Genomic DNA, 23,634 nt, shown 5'->3' on the forward strand with positions numbered 1-23,634 from the left:
CGTTTGTTTATTGAACATGTAAATATATATCTTTACTCAGTATTTATAGTTTAAAGTGATTAACATGTTCTTGTAACTGGACATCCGATGTCTTTTATGTACTAGATTCCGGGTTCAAAGGGTTTTTTAAACACGTCTTTCGGGGGGAATGGGATTGTTAGTAATGGAGATTGAGAATCCCATTGCTAGCAATATATCCAACCAGGTCGACCTCGCGGTTCCCCCTGGAAACTATCATGGTTAACTCCTGATGAATTCATCATGATGTGCTAACTGGCCTGTTTTCATTCTCATCTATCACCCTTCACTGGTGCTCCGCCAGTGTATCCCGTTAGCGCAGGCGGGGTTACCATACCATTTTCACAAAAAAAAAAACACGTCTCTTTCTTTATGCAACTCAGAATGGCAAACAAGCTGGCGGCCTTCCTGAAGTATTCTAATATGTGAACACACTTAGAGAGATGGATTCCCTTTCGTTTTTCAACCGTGAAGCAGTTGTGTTTGCATGGCTGTGTTTCGGTTTGAAGGGTGGGATATGGCGTGAATTTACAGGGTAGAGAGAAATAACACCTGAGTCCTCAGAAATGGCAACGCATGGGGGGTATCATGGATGAAACAGTATATTCTGTTATGTCCATAGTACCGCTCGTGTCTATAGGCGACGGTTACCACTTTCCATCAAGTGGGCCGTCAGCTTGTTTGCCATTCTAAGTTGTATAAAAAAACATAGATACTCTTTATTGTTTCCTCCAATTAATTCCTCCAAAATATTGATGTAATAAAATTGTAACTAACTTGACGGTACCCTCCATGCATTGCCATTCCTGAGGAGTACTTCTTGTACCCTGTAAATTCACTGTCATATCTCATCCTTCAAACCGAAACACAGTCATGCAAATACAACTGCTTCACGGTAGAAACACGAATGGGACAGAGGAACCCAAGCAAACGATTTTTCAACAGTCGCCCCTCTAGTAACAGTACTTTGTCTGTTACTTTGATTTAAAAACGAAACTACGTATTAAATTTCTAAGGGAACACTCCTTTTAAATAAAAAAAAAAAGGATATTTCCACGTCGGTTTAGAAATGACTCAATTCTGAGGTAACATAAGAAAAAAAAATCTAATTTGATAATTCTTCCTTTTTTGAAGTCGGTTAAAAACTGTATCCGTTCACAATAGGTATTAATATTTCTCGCTTTTATACTTTTCTAAATTATTGTATCTTTAAAATGCGCCTGATGAAAATGTCTTATCAATTGTTCGTTTAAACGTTACATTATCTATGACTCTATGGATTAAGAATATTGTATCAAATAAACTATTTAATTTTACAACTCAAACAAGTCAAAACTCTCAACAATTGTTCCTCACAGTGTGCCCCCCTTTATACCGTTAACTGCATAAAAACACACCCTTGGCCCGTGATAAGACGTGGTGCAAGCAATGCGGCTATTGCCCCCGACGGTAAGAGGGTAACCGATGAATGGAATGGCCCGTAAGCCACGTAACCGTCGCAAAAAAAAAAATGTCTTTAGCAATAGTAAATTGGACAATTTCTAATCTTTTCAACGCCGAAAAATTTTTTGTTTTCAACAGTTAATCACTCACTTTTTTTTAATAGATGTATTCGTAGTTTTTTTTTTTTTTTAATATAGTCGAAGTAAGAGTTTAATTTTTTTTATATGTGTAATATTAACAAAATATTATGTAATTTCTGAACTATTTTTTGTAAATAAAAAAAAGAACAATTTCCTTATAAACCGTTAAAAGTCATAACCGTTATAAATATTTATTCATGCAATGAGAACGCCCTATCTCTGCGTTGTTATTGTGATGAATATTGATCAACTAACCGATTTACTCTATTTATCTATTGTAAAGACATGCACATAATAATGTTAAACGATTTGGCAGTTTGATCTATATATTCGATTAGGGGTATTTAGAATTTTAAGGCATAAGACATTATAGACTACTGTGAATACATAGTAACAGTTGTTTAAATACTATTACACAAAAATATGTAAATAAACATAATTGTTATAGGTGAAATTCTAATTAAATTTAAAAATAAATCATAAGTATTTAACTATTTGTACTCGTACTGTAAATTATAATTTCAACTTAACATTTAACCATTTTTTATTATACTTTTCATATTTAAATTGTCAAGAAATGGTAATTAAGTTAATAAGTGAGGTTAATAATTAATTTCCGAACGCAACCTCTTTTGACAGTGAAGTAAATAAAAAAAAAAAAACAAAGCGCGGCAAACAGAAATAGCTCGTTGTCTGTGGTGTATGTATTGCAGTTTTGTAAGATTTTTGCACATAAATTTCTTAATCTACCTTAAAAATTGAAAACATAGTGACTGTGACACGATTCAATCAAATGTTATTTCTCTCTAGTGTTTCACGTGAGAAAATGTATCTAACATAGAAGTGAAACTCTCATAACCTACGTTAAAAATACTTTTATTATTGGTGAACTTTATTAACAATGCGCGCTGTCTCAATAAAAGGTTGGTAGGTGCATGGAACCAGTTTATTCTTAAAAACCAATATGTTTTATTCGACTCTCGCAGGAAAACAATAATATTTCTACCCTTGCCTTCTTTTGTCATCGCGCCAGTGTCGGAAAGGGTTTTGTCACTTCTGATTCGTGTTTTTGTAACTTTATTAAACTACTACGTTAAGGGATGTTACCTAATAATTTTATACGATTTTTGCTATATTAATAAATGATGTATATATTTAGGAAATACTAATAAAAAAAAAAGAAATTAGTTTTAATTTTTTTTTTCTAATTTTAAATAAATATCTATTTTTAGATTATATAGATAAAGCCTCGAACGTCAAAAACGGGTCAACTTTTTGTCAGCTAATTGTCGAATTAGCTGACTTTTTTTTATCACTGTTCTATATACTTATGCATAAAATGTATCTTGACTTTTATATTACCTATATTTAATAAATAAAATGATTAATTACGCATTAAAAAGATGCAGAAATTATAAGACAAAATAAATATAGAAGTTATATCATAACTATTTATCACACAGAATTGTATGAAAAAATTGATCCACTTTTCTAGAAGCATTTGTATGGAGAGACACTCTATGTATATAATCTAAGTACCTATACTATAATTTAAATACAACAAAATTGTTATATATAAATTAGAATATTGGTGTCCACGGTACTGCTCACGTCTATAGGCGACAGTTACCACTTTCCATCAGGTGGGCCGTCAGCTTGTTTGCCATTCTAAGTTGTATAAAAAAAATACATGATTATATTTCTGTTTGTACTTAAATTACTTATCATGCAGACTTAATACCTTAGTTGGGGAAAAGGGATTATTAGTAATGGGGTCTAAGAGCCCCATTGCTCCCAATATACCTTATCCGGTCGACCTCCACATGTTTCCCCCTGGAAACCATGGTTAATTCTTGTGAAATCATCATGACCTGCTCACATCTTCACCTATCAACCTATCATCACTCACTGGTGCCGTGTTAGCAGATACAGATAATGCACCAGCATTATCTATGTAGAATGGTAACCATTCCATTCTCATCCATAAAAAAAAATACCTTATTTGAGAAATAACAACTCAAAATCCCTTATGTTACAGAAAAATAAATATTGTCTATGGCATTCCTACCATCATCATCATCATCATCATCTTCTTCTTCTTCTTCTTCTTCTTCTTCTTCTTCTTCTTCCTACCCTTATCCCAATCATTTGGAGTTGGCATAATATGATTTTATCCATATTACAAAAAGATTTGGTTTTTAGTTTTAAGACCGGCCACCTGCCTGACGTCAACCCTCTTTGGGAATGGGATTCCTACCATGGACAATATTTTTTTTTATACCACTGAGGTGGCAAACAAGCATACGACCCATCTGATGGTAAGTGGTTACCGTAGCCTATATACATATCTGTTTTGTTTGGTGTTCCATAAGTGAATTGGATATATGTTGGGGAAGTCACCGAATAAATATACTTGATATGTACAATTGCAATTATAGTTAAATTATTTACTACATTGAGCTCTATTCTCAGGTGGTATTTCTTTAAAACTATATCTAAAATAAAAAAAAAAAAACATTTTGATACCATAGTGGAATCTTTAAGGACCAATATGAACTAAATGTCGAATATTTTTAAGCCAAAATTGTATTATATATTTAGTTTGTGACGATCTATGAAACAGTAATATGAAATAAAATGCATATTAGCTGAAGAGATAGATTGTGACCGGTCATATTGCTAGCAATATATCCTATCAGGTTGATCTCCATGTGGTCCTTCCAATCTGAACACCATCATGCTGTATTTCTGGTGTATTCATCATGATGGACTAACTGATCTGCCTTTTCATCCTTATCCATCCCTCACTGGTGTCCTTTTTTTTTTTAACGTCTGGAAAATGCTTTATACAGACCCATACATCTTGTGGGAGGTGAATGGGTACTGTGGGAATCCCCCCGTAAGGTGGGAGTGTACCCATCAAAAACCAGACAATATACCCTCGAGGTGCCATATGTCAGAGACATGGGTTCGCTTTCGCACTCACCACATTTCCTATGGTCCTCACTGGTGCCCTGCCTGTATATATCAATAGTGCAGGTTGGGTTACCATTCCATCATCACCTTTAACAACTAGTCAGCCTTTGTTAATCTTTTGCCTTTGGTATCTTCCCTCCTCAGCATAGTAGAAATTGGTGAAAAATACTGGAAATTAATAACACAATTTTCTATCTTTACAGATTGATCACAGAAAACTTCAGGATCAACTCGGGGAATAGTGCAACGAAACGGAAACAGGATGAGGCTCTCACAACGAACTTCAAGATTAAGATGAGTCCGCATTCGTTGAAGTTCAACTCGCCCACACACTCACCGATAGCGTCAGCATCCAAACGGAGAGTCCTCGGTGAACTGCAAAACTCACCGTTGTTCAGGCCAAAGGTATCACCGGTTATAGAACGGTTAATGACCACACCGGTGATGGAAAGGGTATCACCGATGAAGGATAGGACATCACCGGTAATGGACAGGAATGCTTGTTCGCCACTGACAAGTAGAGTAGTCAAACGGAGTTCGACGAAGATATCCAGGATATTTGAAGAACGTACAAGGTTCAAGATGGACAAAGAGAACATAGGGCTGATGAGTGAGACCTTCGTGAAACTGGACGTCGAAGAGGAGACAAGGGACTGTACGTTTACTGAAAGTTTCCAATCGACCAAAACTAGCTGGTCGTCCACTAAGGTAGGTCTATTTTTTTTTTTATGCATGACAATAGTAGGTTAACCCTGCATGCGCATGAGTTGGAGGAGAACCAGTGAAAGATGGTAAATGAAGACGAGCTAGAATAAAGGCTAATTGGCCAGTTAGCCCTTCATCACCATGAATTTACTATGGTTTCCAAAGGCAACCATGAAGTGGTCACAAAGCAACAGAATAAATAAGTATGTGAGCCTATTCTTCCTTTTTTAACTGACTTAAAAAGGAGATTCGGAATTTAATTGTATTTTTTTATGTTTATTATTTATTTATTTATATGTATATTACCATAACTTTTTTTTATACAACTTAGAATGGCAAACAAGCTGACGGCCCACCTGATGGAAAGTGGTAACCGTCGCCTATGGACATGAGCAGTACCATGGACATAACAGAGTATACTGTTTCGCCCATGATACCCCCCATGCGTTGCCATTCCTGAGGACTCAGGTGTTATTCCTCTGTACCCAGTAAATTCACGCCATATCGCACCCTTCAAACCGAAACACAGCCATGCAAACACAACTGCTTCACGGTTGAAACACGAATGGGACAGAGGTACCCAAGCAATCGACCTTTGTACAAAGCCTCCCTCTGGTATCTCCATCAGTTGTTTATGGGATAATAATTTTTAAAACAAAATAACTAATTTTGTCATTATTCATAAGCAGGGTGCGTGTTATCTCAAACTTATCCTTAGAGAAGTACTCTCTAAGGGTCCTCTTTCATTTAATTTTGCTTATTAAACTAATTATCATCATCATCATCATCGATATCAGCCGTTAACTGTCAACCGCTGGACATACTACCTAGCCTACCTATAGGCCTTAAGTAGTTACCGTACTCGGCAAGGGACTGTGCAACCGCAGTTAGTCTTTGGTGATGTCTTAACAGAAATGTAAATGTCCTTCCTTTACATTTCTTTATTTCATTACATTTGACACCAAGAGGAAAGAAAGAGATGATCCATTCTACGCCGGGACCAGACGGGTAGTATGACACTATTGTAATATTAAAAATGTTTTATTTCACCTCCCCAGCTGGACTTCACTGACGCAATTCCATCAAAATCCTACGAGATGGAGAAAGAAATTAAGGAAGACATTTTTGTGCCAGAAAAGGACGCAGACCTCGACTCGGACTTCCAGACGCTTCACGATCTAGAAGAAGAATTTGACTCTGACAACTTTGACCAGTGCACCAAGTATGAAATAATCTCGACGGACAGTCCAAACATAATATCAAGGGGTCGCACCACTACATCGAGGAAAATCAACTCCAGAAACTTCACATTCGGAGCTCCTCTGGTCGACAGCGAACAGTCCACCTCGTTCAATCGTCCGAACGCTACTGCCACCAGGATGTTGAACTTCGAGGATGAATCCTTTGAATTCACATCACCGGCCGTCAAGCACTCCGCAACCGGCAGCCTCTCTGTCAAGAAATCCCTCAAGTTCACAGAGACACCGACGAAGAATCCTCTACGGCACGAGCCGAGCGACTCCAGCATCGGTTCCATGAGCTCCGTCTCATCTCCAGCCTCGAGTCGACTCAGGATCTTCACGTCCGAGTCTACCACTTCTATGGAGAGTGGTTTTATATCAGAACTAGAGGAGCCGTTCCTCGACATCGAGGAAGCATCGAATTCACCAAAAATGGCCAACTTTAGCGATTTACTCTCCGGACAGATCAAAGATAGTATATTAACAGAAAAAGATTTCCAAAGGCGACCGTTACAAAGGAGTTTAAGCCTCAATCCGGAGAGTAAGGCTCGAGTTTCTTTATACTCCATATTGGAGAACCCGGAGAAGAGATCGCAGAAGCGCTTGGAGAACACCGACGTGGAGAACGTGGTGAATAAACGGCGCAGGACCAACGCCAATATCGAGAGGGTGCAGCGGCCGGTTCTACAGAGGGCATTCTCGGAGAATAACGCTTCAATTATGTCAGCTTTGGCGAGATGTGAGTATAGTTCTTTGTTTTTTAATCATAGTTGTAAAAAAACATGGCCTATCTGATAATGGACTTGTTTAGGCCACTTGGAATGGCAAACAAGCTGACGGCCTGTGTTGGAAAGTGATAACCGTCGCCTATAGATATGAACAGTAATATGGACATAACAGAGTTTACTGTTTCGCCCATGATATCCCCCATGCGTTGCCATTCCTGAGGACTCAGGTGTTATGCCTCTATACCCTGTAATTTCACTGACTTCATTTCATATCAAACCTGCCATTATCTTTGCCTACCCTAATGGAAGACAGGCGTGATAGATATGTATTTATGTACCTATCAAACCTGCCATTCAAACCGAAACAGTCATGCGAGCACAGCTGCTTCACGGCAGAACACGAGTGGGACAGAGGTATCCAAGCAGTAATACACGTAGTTTCTCTATGGAAAATATGTGGTCAATCCCCATTAGGGTTTGAACCCTAATATTTATGTTTACAAGTATGTTTTGTATTGGCCTGAGTGTTTTCCTATGTTTATATATTAAAAAAAACATATGAACTTTTTTCAATGAGTTCCTTAGTATCTGTTGTACAAGCTTTGCTTAGTTCGGGACTAGATGGCGTTGTTCAATTTATTTATGATTCCATCCTCCGCAGCGGTGGTGGAGCCGGACCTGATCGGCGACTTCTCGGTGCCGTTCGCGCTGCCGCTGACCAGCGGTGATCACTCGGACCTCAAGTCGATCTCGTGCGACACCCTCGCGGCGCTGCTCAGGGGGGATTTCGACGACTGCATCAGCGAATACCAGGTGAATATTTAGAATTACCTCGCAGACAAATCATCTTAAGGAAAAGCTAGTAGTCAGCTTTAACGGCCTCGTTGCTAGTGGTATGCTCTGTCAGGTCGATCTCCACGCGGTCCCCAGGAAATCTATCGAGGTTAATGCGTGGTGAATGCGTCAAGCAGGATATATTTTTAAATTTTTTTAATGTATGATAATGGAATGGTAACCCCGCCTACGCTATCGGTATACACTAGCGGAGCACCAGTGAGGGATGATAGGTCAGGATGAAGCAGGTCAGTTGGTCCATAGCGTCGAATACACGCCGGATTCAGCATGATGGTTTCCAGGGGAACACGTATGTTGACCTGACAGTGTATATATATTGCTAGCAATGGGATTAGTAGTCCGCATTCCTAACAATCCCTTTCCCCACGTCAGGCAGGGTGATAGGTGAAAATGAAAGTGCCTGTCAACCCTCACTGGTGCCCCGCCAGCGTATGCCGTAGCGCAAGCGGGGTTACCATTCCATTATCATCAATTGAAAAAAAAAAACAATTGAAGTCTAATTTTGTTTGCGGAAAATTCTTAACTGAATAGTCTCTGAAGACATCACTCGTTTTCATCATCGCCCGCCTACACCTCTCATCATGGAGAACCATTCTGAGAGAGCTCCACTGACAGTAGACTGCTCCTCAAAACGTCAATTTTCACACAAGATCCTATCCAATGAAAGCTGTAATGGAAGAGCAGATTGCTGATAAAAAACCCTTCTCATCATCATACCAGGTGATCGACTGCCGCTACCCGTACGAGTTCGAGGGCGGCCACATCCTGGGCGCGGTGAACCTGTACACGCCGGCGCAGATCCTGACGCTGGTCAACAAGCCGCTGCAGCCGCGGGACACCAACTCGAAGAGGAGCATACTGGTGTTCCACTGCGAATTCTCGCTGGAGCGAGGACCCAAGCTGTGAGTGCTTTTGGTTTAATACAATTTAGATTGCAGCCTTTTGTAAACAGCCTTCTGGACGAGTGGTGGTCTTCCACCGTGCGTTTTTCAAGGCACTTTCTTCCACGCACAACCACACTTTGGAATCAACTTCCAGCAACAATATTTCCAAACCGATATGACATCATAGCCTTTAAGAAAAGAGTATATTCCTTTTTAAAAGGCCGGCAGCACACCTGCAATGCCGTTGGTGTTGTGGGTGATCATGGGCGGCGGTAGTCACTTACCATCAGGTGAGCCGCATGTTCGTGTTGTAAAAAAATACATTTTACCAGAGGGAGACTTTGTACAAAAGCCGTTTGCTTGGCCACCTCTGTCCCATTCGTGTTTCTACCGTGCAAAGCAGTTGTGTTTGCATGGCTGTGTTTCGGTTTGAAGGGTGGGATATGGCGTGAATTTACAGGGTACAGAGGAATAGCTGCTACTAAAATATTAACGGGTGATAATGGAATGGTAACCCTACCCGCGCTATCGGTATACACCGGCGGGGCACCAGTGAAGGGTGATAGGTGAGGATGAAGCAGGTCAGTTAGCCCATCGTGATGAATACACCTGGATCTCAGCACGATGGTTTCCAGGTGGGACCACGTGGGGGATGATCTGTCAGGGTACATTGCTAGCCATGGGACTGGTAGACCGCATTACTAACAAGCCCATCCCCCCCTACTCATGTTAGTAACAGGTACCAGTAGGAGGGAAGGGATTGATTTTATAAGCTACTTACCATGAGGCGGGCCGTAAGCTTGTTTGTCATTTTGAGTGTCCAAGAACGATATCTTCGTTCACAGATCCCGTTTCCTGCGCTCGTCGGACCGCGCCAAGAACATGGAGCACTACCCGTCGCTGCACTACCCGGAGGTGTACCTGCTGCACGAGGGCTACCGCTCGTTCTACCGCCGCCACCCGCGGCTGTGCACGCCCGAGGGCTACACCGCCATGCTGGACCCCAGGCACAAGCAGCTGCTCAGGCAGCACCGCTCCACGCCCGCCAACACCAGGTTACATCGGCTCCTGTGACGCGGTTTTCCGACGCGCGCTGAAAAAACGCGCGGTTTTCCGACGCGCGCTGAAAAAACGCGCGGTTTTCCGACGCGCGCTGAAAAAACGCGCGGTTTTCCGACGCGCGTTTTTTTAACGCAACCTCAGAGGTGAAATGTTTATGGGTTCAAAACTGAATCTGCGTTGCACAGGTGCTATTCGGCGTCCTTAGATTTTTAATAACGATGGGCGTTAGTGAATTATGTATTGTATAGAACGACCTCAGTATTATGTGTCTCGCGTGAGGTTCCAAGTTCGATTCTCAGGCGAAGTCCTCTAATTTGGCTAGTGATTAAAGTGTGAGCTGGTCGTCACTGAGTTGGCCGTTCTCCGGCTGTATATTGGTTGTCGAAACGCAATAAACTATTTTAACGCCTCTATTCCCTTCTGGGGTGGACTGTACGCGAAATTTTATTATCCAACTGCAGTTTATAGTTCAGAGAGGTATTGTACTATATATATATATATATATATATATATATATATATATATGATCCTATAAATATGAACGCAATGTACCTCTCAAAGAAAAATACATAAAAATTTTTTTGATTAATTATAATATTTAAATTATGGACTGTACCCAAATTATGTAAACAAAAATAAACTGAAATTCAATTTCCTGCCTCCCTACACAAGTAGTCGACTAACCTGTCGACAGACACGTCATCGCCACGTCGCGCGCGATATAGAACGAGACAACAACGTGCGGTGTCCCTTTCTCGCGCGTGCACTGACGAAAACGTATCTATCGACAGGATCAGTCTGTCATTTGTATAGAGTGCAAGCATTTATTCAATTACACAAATCATGTTTAACATAATTTGATTATATAAATATATGGCTGTCTCGTTCACTCGTCACGTGTATGAGAGAGATAGTGTACTGAAGAAAATGGCGCCGAATCTAACTATGAAGATTCGGTCGTCGTTTTTTTTTTTATTATCGAACAATCTTAGTTGAATTTCTCATTGTAATGGTTCGTTCGAGAGAGATCTGTCAAAATTTGTGATTCGCCATTAAAATATTAGTTGAATGTACATTGAAAGATGCTGATTGAACGATTGAAAGAACGATTGAACGAATGATTGAATGGTACGTTACAGAACTCGCCCCCCTTAAGTTGGATTCACACTATGGAGCCAGTCTCGGTTCGTAAAGTAGAAACCATTTGGAGTTGGATCACAGTTGGAACAGAACAGAGCTGCAACTGTCATCGTCAGGGGGGAAAGGGATTGTTAGTAATGGAGACTGAGAATCCCATTGCTAGCAATATACCCAACCAGGTCGACCTCCTCGCAGTTCCCCTTGGAAACTATCATGGTTAATTCCTGATGAATTCATCACGATGGGCTAACTGGCCTGTTTTCATTCTCATCTATCACCCTTCACTGGTGCTCCGCCAGCGTATCCCGTTAGCGCAGGCGGGGTTACCATACCATCTTCACCCAGCAAAAAAAACTTACATCATCAGCATTATCACTGCCTTCACCGTCCCACCACGATATATCGTTGACGTGTTCTGCCCATATAATAGAGGATGATGCCGAAAGGAACAGCCATTATATCTAATACCTCAGGAATGGCAACGCATGGGGGGTATCATGGGCGAAACAGTATACTCTGTTATGTCCATGGTACTGCTCGTGTCTATAGGCGACGTTTACCACTTACCATCAGGTGGGCCGTCAGCTTGTTTGCCATTCTAAGTTGTATAAAAAATAATGTTTAACGCTAATGTAGGAACAAATTGACCTAAGTTTTTACATATACTTACTTGCTATTTTCCGCGACAGTCCTCCGAGGAACTCTGCATTATTTCCAAAATATCTGTCATTCCTATTTTTTTATACAACTTAGAATGGCAAACAAGCTGACGGCCCACCTGATGGAAAGTGGTAACCGTCGCCTATAGACATGAGCAGTACCGTGGACATAACAGAGTATGTCCATTTTGAACATGATATCTCCCCCATGCGTTGCCATTCCTGAGGACTGTTGGATGATAATGGAATGGTAACCCCGCCTGCGCTATCGGTATACGCTAGCGAGGCACCAGTGAGGGATGATAGGTGACGATGAAAGCAGGTCAGTTAGCCCATCGTGACGAATTCCACTAGAATTAATCATGATAGGTTCCAGGGGGAACTGCGTGAAGGTCGACCTGATAGGGTGTATTGATGACAATGGGTCAGTTAGACCCCTTTACTAATAATCCCTTTCCCCCTGCCAGCCTGTCAGTATGTAGAACGGTTTGACGGAGGGCCGTGAAATTATTTTACAACACCGAGACCGGCATCGTAGTGTGACTCTGGCTTCATTCGTAAATTTATACTTGTACTAACTTATTTTAAAAATTTTTGACCATCTTTTTAAATTGGAAATATACCAAAAAAAAAAAGAAAGAAACCAATCTGTCATAGATAAAGTAAGTTAATGACACGCACAGACAAATTTTCTTTGAATAAAGGATATAGAAAAGGTTTTACGTCTGATTAAGGCGTCGATTTATTAGACTTTATATATTAAATTTAAAAAAAATGTAAGAACTACCATTTTAAGTTACGTGTAAGTAGATGCGAGTAAGCTCGACTAGTTTCGAGTACAATTCGCGAGTCTTAATCATGAGCGGCTGTGTCGCGAGTTCGAGCGTGACTGCGCACAAGTCGCTCATGATTAAGGGTCACGAATTGATCCCGAAACTAATCAAACATTCCTCGATCTAATTAAACGTAGCTTAAACTAGTAGTTTTTTTTTATTAAAATTTGAAGAGTGCTTACGAAATTTTTAATGAAATAAATTTAGCCTTATTGGGTCCGATTCTGATGCGTCATTTCTCTCCTATAACATCTCTTAATATTAATTTAATATTAATATACAAGAAAATTACTTCATATTGGTTTTTAAAATAAAGATTTCGCTGTTTTTTAAAGATAGGTTTAGAGAAATGATGTATCAGAATCGATTCAGTTGTCGTTTGATGGTTTAAAAAAAATTATAATTAGTCATTTAGTAGTATTCCTTGTGTGGTACAATTGAGGACTCCCTCTGCTCGGATAGCACAGAGATGCAGCTTCGAATACCGTCGGGTGAAGCTGATGGGAGCTGATATATATATTTTTTAAAATTATATTTAGGATTTTTGATAAATTTTTCAATTAAAGACAACTCAACAACGAAATAATTGATCGTCAACATTAAATAGGCTATAATAATTTACAAATTACAATAGAATCTCGATTATCCGGATCGTATAAAATGAGTTATTCCGGATAATGGAAAATCCGGATCGAGTAAAACGAGTTATTCCGGATAATGGAAAATCCGGATCGAATAAAACGAGTTATTCCGGATAATGGAAAATCCGGATCGAATAAAACGAGTTATTCCGGATAATGGAAAATCCGGATCGAGTAAAACTAGTTATTCCGGATAATGGAAAATCCGGATCGAATAAAACGAGTTATTCCGGATAATGGAAAATCCGGATAATCGAATTCGAAGTCAAATCAAATAGTGCGTGATTAAACGTTAATATTTATTATGTAAATGGTTTTACATACGTTATTTAGACTAAGATATATAGAAATTACGACAAAGATAATGGATTACATAATATCTATTTAACCAATTGATACGTAATACCAATTTTAAATTTATAATTCGAGTCGTGAATACTAAGTCCGGATATCCATTATCCGGATATTCCATCCATTATGTTCGGATAATGGAGATTCTACTGTATATAAAATTTTAATAAATTTTATTTTTTTTTTATAAATATTAAAATAAATAATAAAATTAATGCGTGAATTGCAATTAAAAAGGCAATTGTTTGAATTAATAATCAAATGTTTAAACATTCTCGAAAATAGATTTAATATGGAAATTCATTCGTTCACTCGTTGATTTTAAAATGACTGTACTATAGTTATAAATTAATAGTTAATTTTAAACTTTTTCAACTTAACTATAGTAGAGAGTTTACTTTAACTTATAAATGGTTTATTTCACTCATTCATTAACGCATTTCGAATATAAATTGGTATAAAAATGTATCATTTGTTCATTCATTGGATCGTCCATTCAAACATACAGTACGTTAACGAATTCCATTCCTTAAAACTAGTGTTAGTAGGCATTAATACGGTCTCAGATATATATATATTTATTATAAAGATTGTTTCTAGAAAAAAATATAATTTTTTTTGAGACACTATTAAATAAATAAATATTATTATAAAAGGACTGAAAAATCAAGCAGAAAAAAACCCATGACACTTCGACCTTCCCATGATCTCTCGTGCTCTCTCTTAAAGTTCGCCGCTAATTCCTATCAGAGATAGGAACTTTAAGATGTTCTCTTGTAGCTATGTTTTTTTTATCTCCTCAAGGTACAGAGTGCGTTTTCCAAACGAGATATATCGTTTATGTACGACTGGGCTACAGTTAGAAACTGAGCGTTGTGGCGTTTTAACTAAAACCAGTTTTAAAGAATGGATTTCATTAAATCACAGCATGTAACTCAATCGTTCGTTCATTTTCAACGTTTAAGTAAAATATACCACAAGACAAGTCGTATGCACTGAAATTGTAAATAGAATAAAAAAAAAAACAACATATGCCATACTATTATAAGTGTTAAGTACAAAATATAGATTAAAAATAATACATCCCACCTTCTCTTGTATGCCATTTTAGTTTTTAAATATGTTTTTTTTTCAATAATTAGTTTTAATTTAGTGGTACGGTCGTACGGTGTGAGTTTTAACTGAATTTACTGCGTACCGTGAGTCGAGATCGTGTCAAATGGGTCGACGATGCCCGAGTAACACCATAACCCCATAACGTTATGTGGATCTTAAAAGTACAACTTGAAAATATGGCTTTAGACCATTTTATTTCAACAGTCACGCTATGAGCACAGGCCTCGTCTATTGCGTTTCCTATTGGAGTGTTTTGGTAATAGTTGCCACGATTGGCAAGTGTTTAGCAACGGCAGTTAGGCTTTAGTGATGTTTTAAGAGACTCTGCTGTCGAATCCTCGATCAGTGTGTTCTCTTACGACACCCACGCGAAAGTTAGCGGTGGCCCATTCTATGCCGGAACCACGAAGCTACGAGTATAAATACTTACAGAAGTTCTTTATTGTTTCCTCCAAAAGATTACATACTCAAACTGTTTATAATTACTCCTCTCCAAAGGTTGCCTGCAAGAGATCGCTCTTAGCGATAATGTCGCCCATTGTTCTCTCACTGTGATCATTTCTTGTAATTGTTTGTATCTATAATAAGTTTACTATTGTAATCTTATGGAGGAAACAATAAAGAGTATCTATCTATCTATCTATATACACACGTCGACTGTACCCATGATTGTTCGTTTATTTTCCATAATTATGTCATTTAGTGTACACTCCTTCAGTAAGGAGGTACTACTGTAGTGTGGCTACGATGCAATTGTCTGTCAAGTTTTAATAGCAATTGTACATAGTTAAATTTAAACTTTTTCGTTATTTATTACAAATACAGTATCAGGACTTAACATGATGACGTATTGCAGGTAAATAGTGCATGTCCAGGAATTACATAGAAGGAATGATAAAATGAAAACTGTAAATCATACGGTCGCCTCCTTTCTTCTAATGTAAATATAATTAGTAAAAAGAGGACGAAAGATACACTATCAGTTGTTGTTTTTGTCAATTCATAGCAGGCTAGTGTATAGAAAATGTTACACGGCCGTATAACCCTACCATATTCAGATGCAACCCGCTCGCGTACTGTCTACATAAACTGTCCAATATATAATCTAGTAATGTAACATTTGTCATTGACAAATAATTGACATATCAAACGTTTTCAATACACACTAGCCTGCTATGAATTGAGAAAAATGACAGCTGATGGTGTATCTTTCGTCCTCTTTTTACTAATTATATTTGCATAGTAAGAAAGGAGGCAAACATATGATTTACCGTTTGTATCATTCCTTCTATGTAATTCCATGTTCTTAGATGCTAACTGCCACGTTGCCACATTACGGTAGGGTGTGAACACTCAAGTGTCCGACAGACTGGCAACGACATATTGCTCGCCAGTCGCCCGTTTGTAGGACATTGCCCTCTTCATTTGCTTATTCGGTATTGCTCATTACTTCATTGTGACGTCATAAGACAGTATATATCGTCTGTCCAATAAAATTATGTAGCATTGATAATAGGCTCGATTCTGAGGCGCTATTTCTCCTATCTCTTAATCTAATACGTTGATTGTATTGTATTAATCGTTATCCGTCCACTGCTGGACATAGCTACCCCATAAAGAGGAGTTTTGCCAGTAGTGGCCACGCTTGGCGAGCGGATTGGCAATCACAGTTAGGCTTTGGAGATGTTTTAAGAGGGTCGCTGCTGCCCATCCCTCGCGCTCCCTTAGTCGCCTCTTACGACACTTCCAGGAAAGGAATGGGTGAGCTATTAGCTATGCCGGGGCTTACAAGGCTTCAAGTTGATAATTTCACGAAATTACTGCTTTATGGACCATTGTAAAGTGAATTTATAACAGTTTTTATTTAAATCTATTTGAAATTTAGTTCATATTGGTCTTTAGACTTGATTTCTCGCTGTCATTAACCGTTACATACCACTGCTGGAAATAGGTCTATAAGGAGTATTTTGCCAGTAGTTGCCACGCTTGGCAAGCGGGTTGGCGACCGCAAATATAACGCTGTAATAAATTTAACTGTCAGAGATAAGTTTAAAGAAATATCGCCACAGAATCGAACCTAATACCTTATAACAAAACATATAGAAAATGACACCCAAGTTAGTACTGTAGTCTATTATATCTAATGGTAATGTAAGGGGGGGGGGGGATTGTTAGTGATGGAGACTGAGAATCCCATTGCTAGCAATATACTCAACCAGGTCGACCTTCTCGCGGTTCTCCCTGGAAACTATCATGGTTAATTCCTGATGAATTCATCATGATGCGCTAATTGGCATGTTTTCATTCTCATCTATCACCCTTCACTGGTGCTCCGCCAGCGTATCCCGTTAGCGCAGGCGGGGTTACCATACCATTTTCACCCTCAAAAAAAAAATGGTAATGTAAATCAACGAATACTCGACCCGTCCATGAGCCAGTCAGCTGATGTCTCTTTTTAATGGGTGATGAAGGAATGGTAACCCCGCCTGCGCTATCGGTATACACCGACGGGGCACCAGCGAGGGATGATAGATGATAATGAAAAAGCAGGTCTGTTAGCTCATCGTGAAGAATAGGCCTGGAATTCAGCACGATGTTTTCCAGGGGGAACCACGTGGAGGTGGACCTGATAGGGCATTTTGCTAGCAATGGGGCTGTCAAACACCATTGCTAACAATCCCTTTCGCCCCAGCCCGTCGATGTTTGAGCGTAGTACAAACCAAACGTCGACCAATCGATTGGATGTTACCATTCGACTCTGATTACATACAGAGACATGCTCCTGGGATGACCACAACAACTTGGCCACGATTTCAGGCATTGGTCATATGGTTACCGATCCGATGTCTATATATTGGGTTTCTCTGCACATTGATGATGGAAAAACGGTCATCACCCATTCCGATATCGCCCATATCGGTCGGATATCTATTTTCGAATATGTTGAAAGTCTGTTTTCCAATATTAAGTTTTTGGATAGCACACTTTTAACATATTCGTCACTAGACCAGTACATAGATATTGCCCACCTATACTGTTTTTTTTTTGTCACAGAAAACCATAGACTAAAGCAATCGTGGATTATTCAAAGTCTGAAACCCATAAACAATGGTCTAAATATTATGGTACTAACTCGGAAACGTCATATTTTCTACATATCCCATATATTTATTTAAAAAAAAATTAATAAACGTGTTTTGACTATTAAAACCTTATATATATAAATGTAATTTATCATGTCTGCCCGTACCAGTAAATGTTAATACCGCAATAGGCGAAAACAAGCTTTAAAATTTAACCGTGTGCCGTTAACTCCAAATATTTGTAAATAATAAAAAACTATACATTGGACAGGATTATTTTCTGTAACGGAATAGTAACGTACGAAGGGTACCATGGGCGACACAGTATACTCTGTTGCGTTCACTGTACTGGCCATGTCTACGACGGTTACGACGATCCGTCAGGCTGGACATCAGTATTTGCCATCTTAACTGAGTAAATCGTGGGGAAAATCTAACTGAAATATACTTTTTTTTTATGCAACCTAAAATGGCAAACAAGCTGACGGCCCACCTGATGGGAAGTCGTAACCGTCGCCTATAGACACGAGCAGTACCGTGGACATAACAGAGTATACTGTTTCGTCCATGATACTCCCCCATGCGTTGCCATTCCTGAGGACTCAGGTGTTATTCCTCTGTACCCTGTAAATAATTCTGGCCAATATATAGGTCGTCTTGTATTTTAAGTTATATATAAACATATAAGACATGTAATCTCTGAATTGAATTATTAAATAACATTTTATATAATATAAATGGATTTTTACCAATTTTATTTTATTATTGTGTCTCAATGTAACAACTACCGGTTTAACTTAACATATAATCAGATCGAAAAAGTTGGACTAGTTTCGGGACCCATTCGTGACCCTTAATCATGAGCGGCTGTTATGCGAGCGCGTATACGACTTGTGGGTGGCGACTACTCCTTTCTTCATCCCCCAAAGTTAGTCGACCGCGTTTAAATTCATTATACCAACGATACACGGTTGCCTTAGAAGGGCCTTCATCCATGAATACCATTTGAAGTCTATTATACAATTCGTCGGGTTTCAGGCGACATTTCAAATCGTAAAAAATAATAGCGCGAAAACGTTCTCGACGCAAAACCATTTTTCAATATGACCCGGTAATTTTAATTAGCTCGCAAAAAATGTGGCGGGAAATTTTGAATTCGGAACGTACCTATTTTCACTTATAAGTAATCATATTTTTAAATAAATTATAACCGGCCAGTCTCACGTACATAAAAACTTTTTCTCGCAATACTTTCTGAGTGACTTGGTATTTTTTTTTTTTTTTACAATTAGTAATCGTTATCGAACAGCAAACATGTTGTAGGGAATCACAACGCACTACTCTCAGATAATAGGTCCTGATTTATCATACGATAGTTCAGGACATGCCATCAAGTGTTCCATCACGGATTGAACGAAATCTGATAAAAATCCATTTATAATTTTAATGAAATATTAATTAGATTTTATTATTATATTCTTTGATTTGTTTAAACTGACTAGTCCAATTTTGATGCAATCGAAACGGGATTAAATTTAAATTACACGCAATAAATGTCAAATGACACAGAGCCATCTAGTTTCGAATTAACTAAGCAACTAATTCTATGTTTGACTGATTTTAGTTGGCTAGTCAAACATTTTTTAATTCATCATCATCATCATCACCTATAACTGTCCACTGCTGAACATAAGCTTCCCCCTTGGGGAGTTTTGCCAGTAGTTGCCACACTTGGCAAGCGGATTAGCAACCGCAGTTAGGCTTTAGAGATGTTTCAAAAGGGACGCTGCTGCCCATCCCTCGTCCTCCCTTAGTATTCTCTTACGACTTACGAGAAAGGAAGACGTGGCCCATTCTATGCTGGGACCATACATTTAATAATAAAACTAATTAACATTTCTGAAAAAAAAAAAGAATTATCAATAATAAATGAAAGCGTTCATGTTTTTAAAACAAAAACATTTTGAAAGAAAACAAAAATATTTATTTTGCTTTTGTTTATTTCATGTTTACGGTAATGATTTGGTAATAGGAAATTTGGGGTCGAATCTAAACCGCCATTTCGTCACAGTCGTAGAATACCGACGGATCTCATAAATATTACATATAAAGATCGGTATTCTACGACTATGACGATTTGTCTAAATTTACTAAACTAATATATCTATTTTACATACCACATCTGTACCATCAAATATTAAATTTATAATAATTTTGACTTTAGAAATTTAGTTCATATTGGTCCTTAAAATATAGGTTTCCAAACCTCGGCAGGGAGCTCGTTCCACAGCCACAGCGTTCGTGGGAGGATATTTTTTTGGAACCGCACTGTACGTGACCATTTAGCTTCAAGCGTGTGAGAATGAATTCCCTGTCGATGGCGAGCGGTCACAGCTAAATTTTTAATCTTAAGACCAATGTGCACTAAATTTCTAATAGATTTCAAAATTATCATAAATTTAGTTGCTGATGGCCCCGTAAAAGGGTCAAGCGCGATATTAACTTAAAATGATAGAGTAAAAGAAATCACCCTTAGAAGCTACTTTATTGTCTGATTTAATTTCTTTAGATAACCAAGACTTGGAAATGGCAACCCATGAAATAACCTATTATGGGCATCAAATTGTAGGTACTTTCTCATGCCCACGGTTTGCCGTTACCCGTCGCAAGTTTTTTTTTTTTTTTCAATATTTACAGATGCATGTTTTATGTTTTAAACGCAAGCTACTCAAATGTTATTGATAATTAAAAATTGAAAATTAAAAGCAATACTAATTTACGCTTTTATTATAATATTAAGGTTGATTAAAAAATAATAAATTATTTTTATTTAAAAGAAATTATGACAAAAACTTATGTTACACTATTATTGCTGTATTAATTTTATAATTGTACATATATATATATATATATATATATATATATATATATATATATATATATATATATATATATATATATATATATATATATATATATATATATATATATATATATTCTACTTTAATATAGCTTCTTAGAGTATTTAAAAAATGGTATGGCAACGCATGGGGTGTATCATGGGCGAAACAGTATACTCTGTCATGTCCACGGTACTGCTCATGTCTATAGGCGACGGTTACCACTTTACATCAGGTGGGCCGTTTGCTTGCCATTCTAAGTTGTATAAAAAAAAAACATTTCGATATCGCCCATATCGGTCGGATATCTATTTTCGAACATGTTAAAAGTCTGTTATCCGATATTATTTTTTTGGATAACACACTTTTAATATATTCATTATTAGGCCAATATAGGGATATTGTAACTAAAATATAATAGATATAATTGCTATATACGAGGTTTGTCCGGAAAGTACGTATAAAAGTTTTTTAAAAATTTTATTTTACAATTATTCAGGTAAATCAATTTTATCCCCTTCAAAGTACTCCCCCTGTGACATAATGCACTTGTGCCAACGCCGTTTCCACTGTGAGAAGGCTCCTTGAAAGTCCTCTGGTTGTAGGTTTCTCAGCTGCCCCGTCGTAGCTTTTTTTATCTCATTTATGTCCCCCAAATGCCGCCCCCGAAGTACCAATTTGGTTTTTGGGAACAAGAAGAAGTCACACGGGGCCAAATCCGGCGAATAGGGGGGTGTTCGGTCACCGTAATGGAATTTTTACTCAAAAACTCACGGAACGATCTTGACGCAAATTTTTTTCATTTGAAGTTCGTTTCTTAGAATTTCGTGGACCACGGTTTTGCCCAAATTAAGCTCTTCAGCCACCTGTCTGACCGTTAAACGACGGTCCCCATTAACACAAGTTCGAATTCTTTCCACGTTTTCGTCGGAATGTGAAGTGGAAGGACGTCCTGAACGTGGGTCATCTTGAACGCTTTCTCGGCCCTCTCTGAATCTTTTTAGCCACTTGTGGACGGTTGGTTCCTTCACAGCATCATCCCCATAAACTGTTCTGAGATCGGCAAAAATTTCACGGCCATTCTTGCCGAGTTTCGAGAGAAACTTGATTACGACGCGCTGCTCTTCAACGGAAGCGGGCTCCATGCCGACGGGGTTTCGTTAAGAGGTAACTTCACAGATGGCGTGACAAGCCAGTTCGCACCGCACGGCGGTCAGACCAGAACTGAAGCATTGTTAGGGACATAAGGAAGGGGTCCTGCGCTTACCTGGCCTCCCCACTCCTCTTTCTCGCATTCCAGAACACTTTTATACGAACTTTCCGGACAGACCTCGTATTACCAATCTGTATTTATAATGCTTACCGGGGCCGATTCTAAGGTGCCATATACCTCTAAAATTGTCAAACAAATATTATAATTTGATACATTCACGAATTCACCATTTTGTGGGCCATCGACAACTAAATTTGTAATAATTTCGACTTAAATCTATTAGAAATTTAAGTTCCTATTGGTCCTTGTAATGAACTTTAAAAAATTTCAAAATGTTGATTTTAGAGGTAGCTTTAAAGAATTATTTTGATGTACTCCTACATTTAAAAGTGAACTCTAAGAAGCTACATTAAAGTCGCTCGAAAGCAATGTTTAGTTTATTTGAAAATTGTGTTACTGTATTATAATGACTTGGTTTTTTTTTTATTCATAGACAAAACCCACTGACACGCAGGTCACAATAACTCTGTAAAAAAAATGTTGCAAATAAAAAAAAAGTAATTAAAGATGCTCTATGTTACGGTGCAGTGCCAGTAAAAATGAAAAAAAAAAAAATGTACTATTCTCGTTTTATAACCGACAGAAAGTGTCTTTAATTTTTTTTTTTTTTTTGTTTGCTTCTAATAAGTCTGTAACGTCTGAAACTTTGTCCTTGAGTCTTGTGTCGTAATTATGAAGTATGCAAATGTGATGCCAAGATGAAAGGAAAAGAATTCAGTTTGTAACCAACAACTATTAACTTTATATGGAATGTTGTAAAGAAACAGGATTGCTTTTCTATGTATATCGCCAAATGATTCGAGCACAAACAAACCACATACAACATAGAGGTTAATAGCTAATGGCTTTCTTGTCTAAGTCTAAATAAATTAAAAATAAAAATCCTCTATGGTTTCACTTAACATTCATTGTCTATGGTTCTGTTCAAATTGTTTGCCGCGAACTGTACTAAAGTTAAGAACTAACTTCATATAAATGTCCCAATGTATAAATAGACAATATCACAGTACACCTTTGTATGTTTGTTGTAGTGTTTTTTTTAATTTCACTGAGATTTTCCGAGACACTATTACGAATATGTATTACGCATTATATGATGCACTGGTGTTAAAACGCTGGCAGTAAAGAAAAAAATTGTTTCCGTTCTATTTTCAATTTTAACATGTGATAAAAAAAAATTGGCGCCAAAATGAAACATAACCTCAAAGTATTCGCAACAGTGCATCATACAATGTGAATATATTTGATTAGTAAATAGTTGCTACTCGAAAAAAATGTACGCTTATTAGCTAAGATTGTAAATATTTGTCATTTTGTAATTTTAATATAGAATATATATATATATTTAAAGAATTTCACGTGTTTTACATTCACCCCTTGATCCAGAGTTAAAATCGTATCCCTGAATAATGGTAACACAATGTGAGATAGAAATGCCTACGCTATCTGTATACGCTGGCGTGGTAGTGAGGATGAAGCCAGATCAGTTGGTCCATCCTGATTCTGATGGATTCAACATTAATAATTATTTAATAACTACTTTTTTTAATGGATGATAACGGTATGGTAACCCCGCCTGCGCTATT

At 38.0% G+C, this 23,634-nt stretch overlaps 1 protein-coding gene across 2 annotated transcripts in view; it reads left to right on the forward strand.

The window, feature by feature from the left end:
- Positions 1-19,325, forward strand: part of LOC113519582 (M-phase inducer phosphatase-like) — a 56,978-nt gene extending 37,653 nt beyond the window's left edge. Inside the window, exons 1-6 of one of the 2 annotated variants that reach the window (XM_052892391.1) lie at positions 2,350-2,524; positions 4,781-5,285; positions 6,341-7,262; positions 7,913-8,064; positions 8,827-9,008; positions 9,836-19,325. In XM_052892391.1, the coding sequence (XP_052748351.1) occupies positions 4,872-5,285; positions 6,341-7,262; positions 7,913-8,064; positions 8,827-9,008; positions 9,836-10,064 (1,899 nt within the window). In that variant the 5' untranslated portion in view covers positions 2,350-2,524; positions 4,781-4,871 and the 3' untranslated portion in view covers positions 10,065-19,325. Of the gene's footprint in view, positions 1-2,349; positions 2,525-4,780; positions 5,286-6,340; positions 7,263-7,912; positions 8,065-8,826; positions 9,009-9,835 lie in introns of those variants that run through there. The other variant, XM_052892390.1, reaches the window with a different exon arrangement.
- The last annotated feature ends 4,309 nt before the right edge of the window (positions 19,326-23,634 follow it).

The sequence above is a fragment of the Galleria mellonella genome, unplaced genomic scaffold (genome assembly GCF_026898425.1).
Source record: "Galleria mellonella isolate WM207_F2 unplaced genomic scaffold, CSIRO_AGI_GalMel_v1 utg158, whole genome shotgun sequence".
Classification (NCBI taxonomy): Eukaryota; Metazoa; Arthropoda; class Insecta; order Lepidoptera; family Pyralidae; genus Galleria; species Galleria mellonella.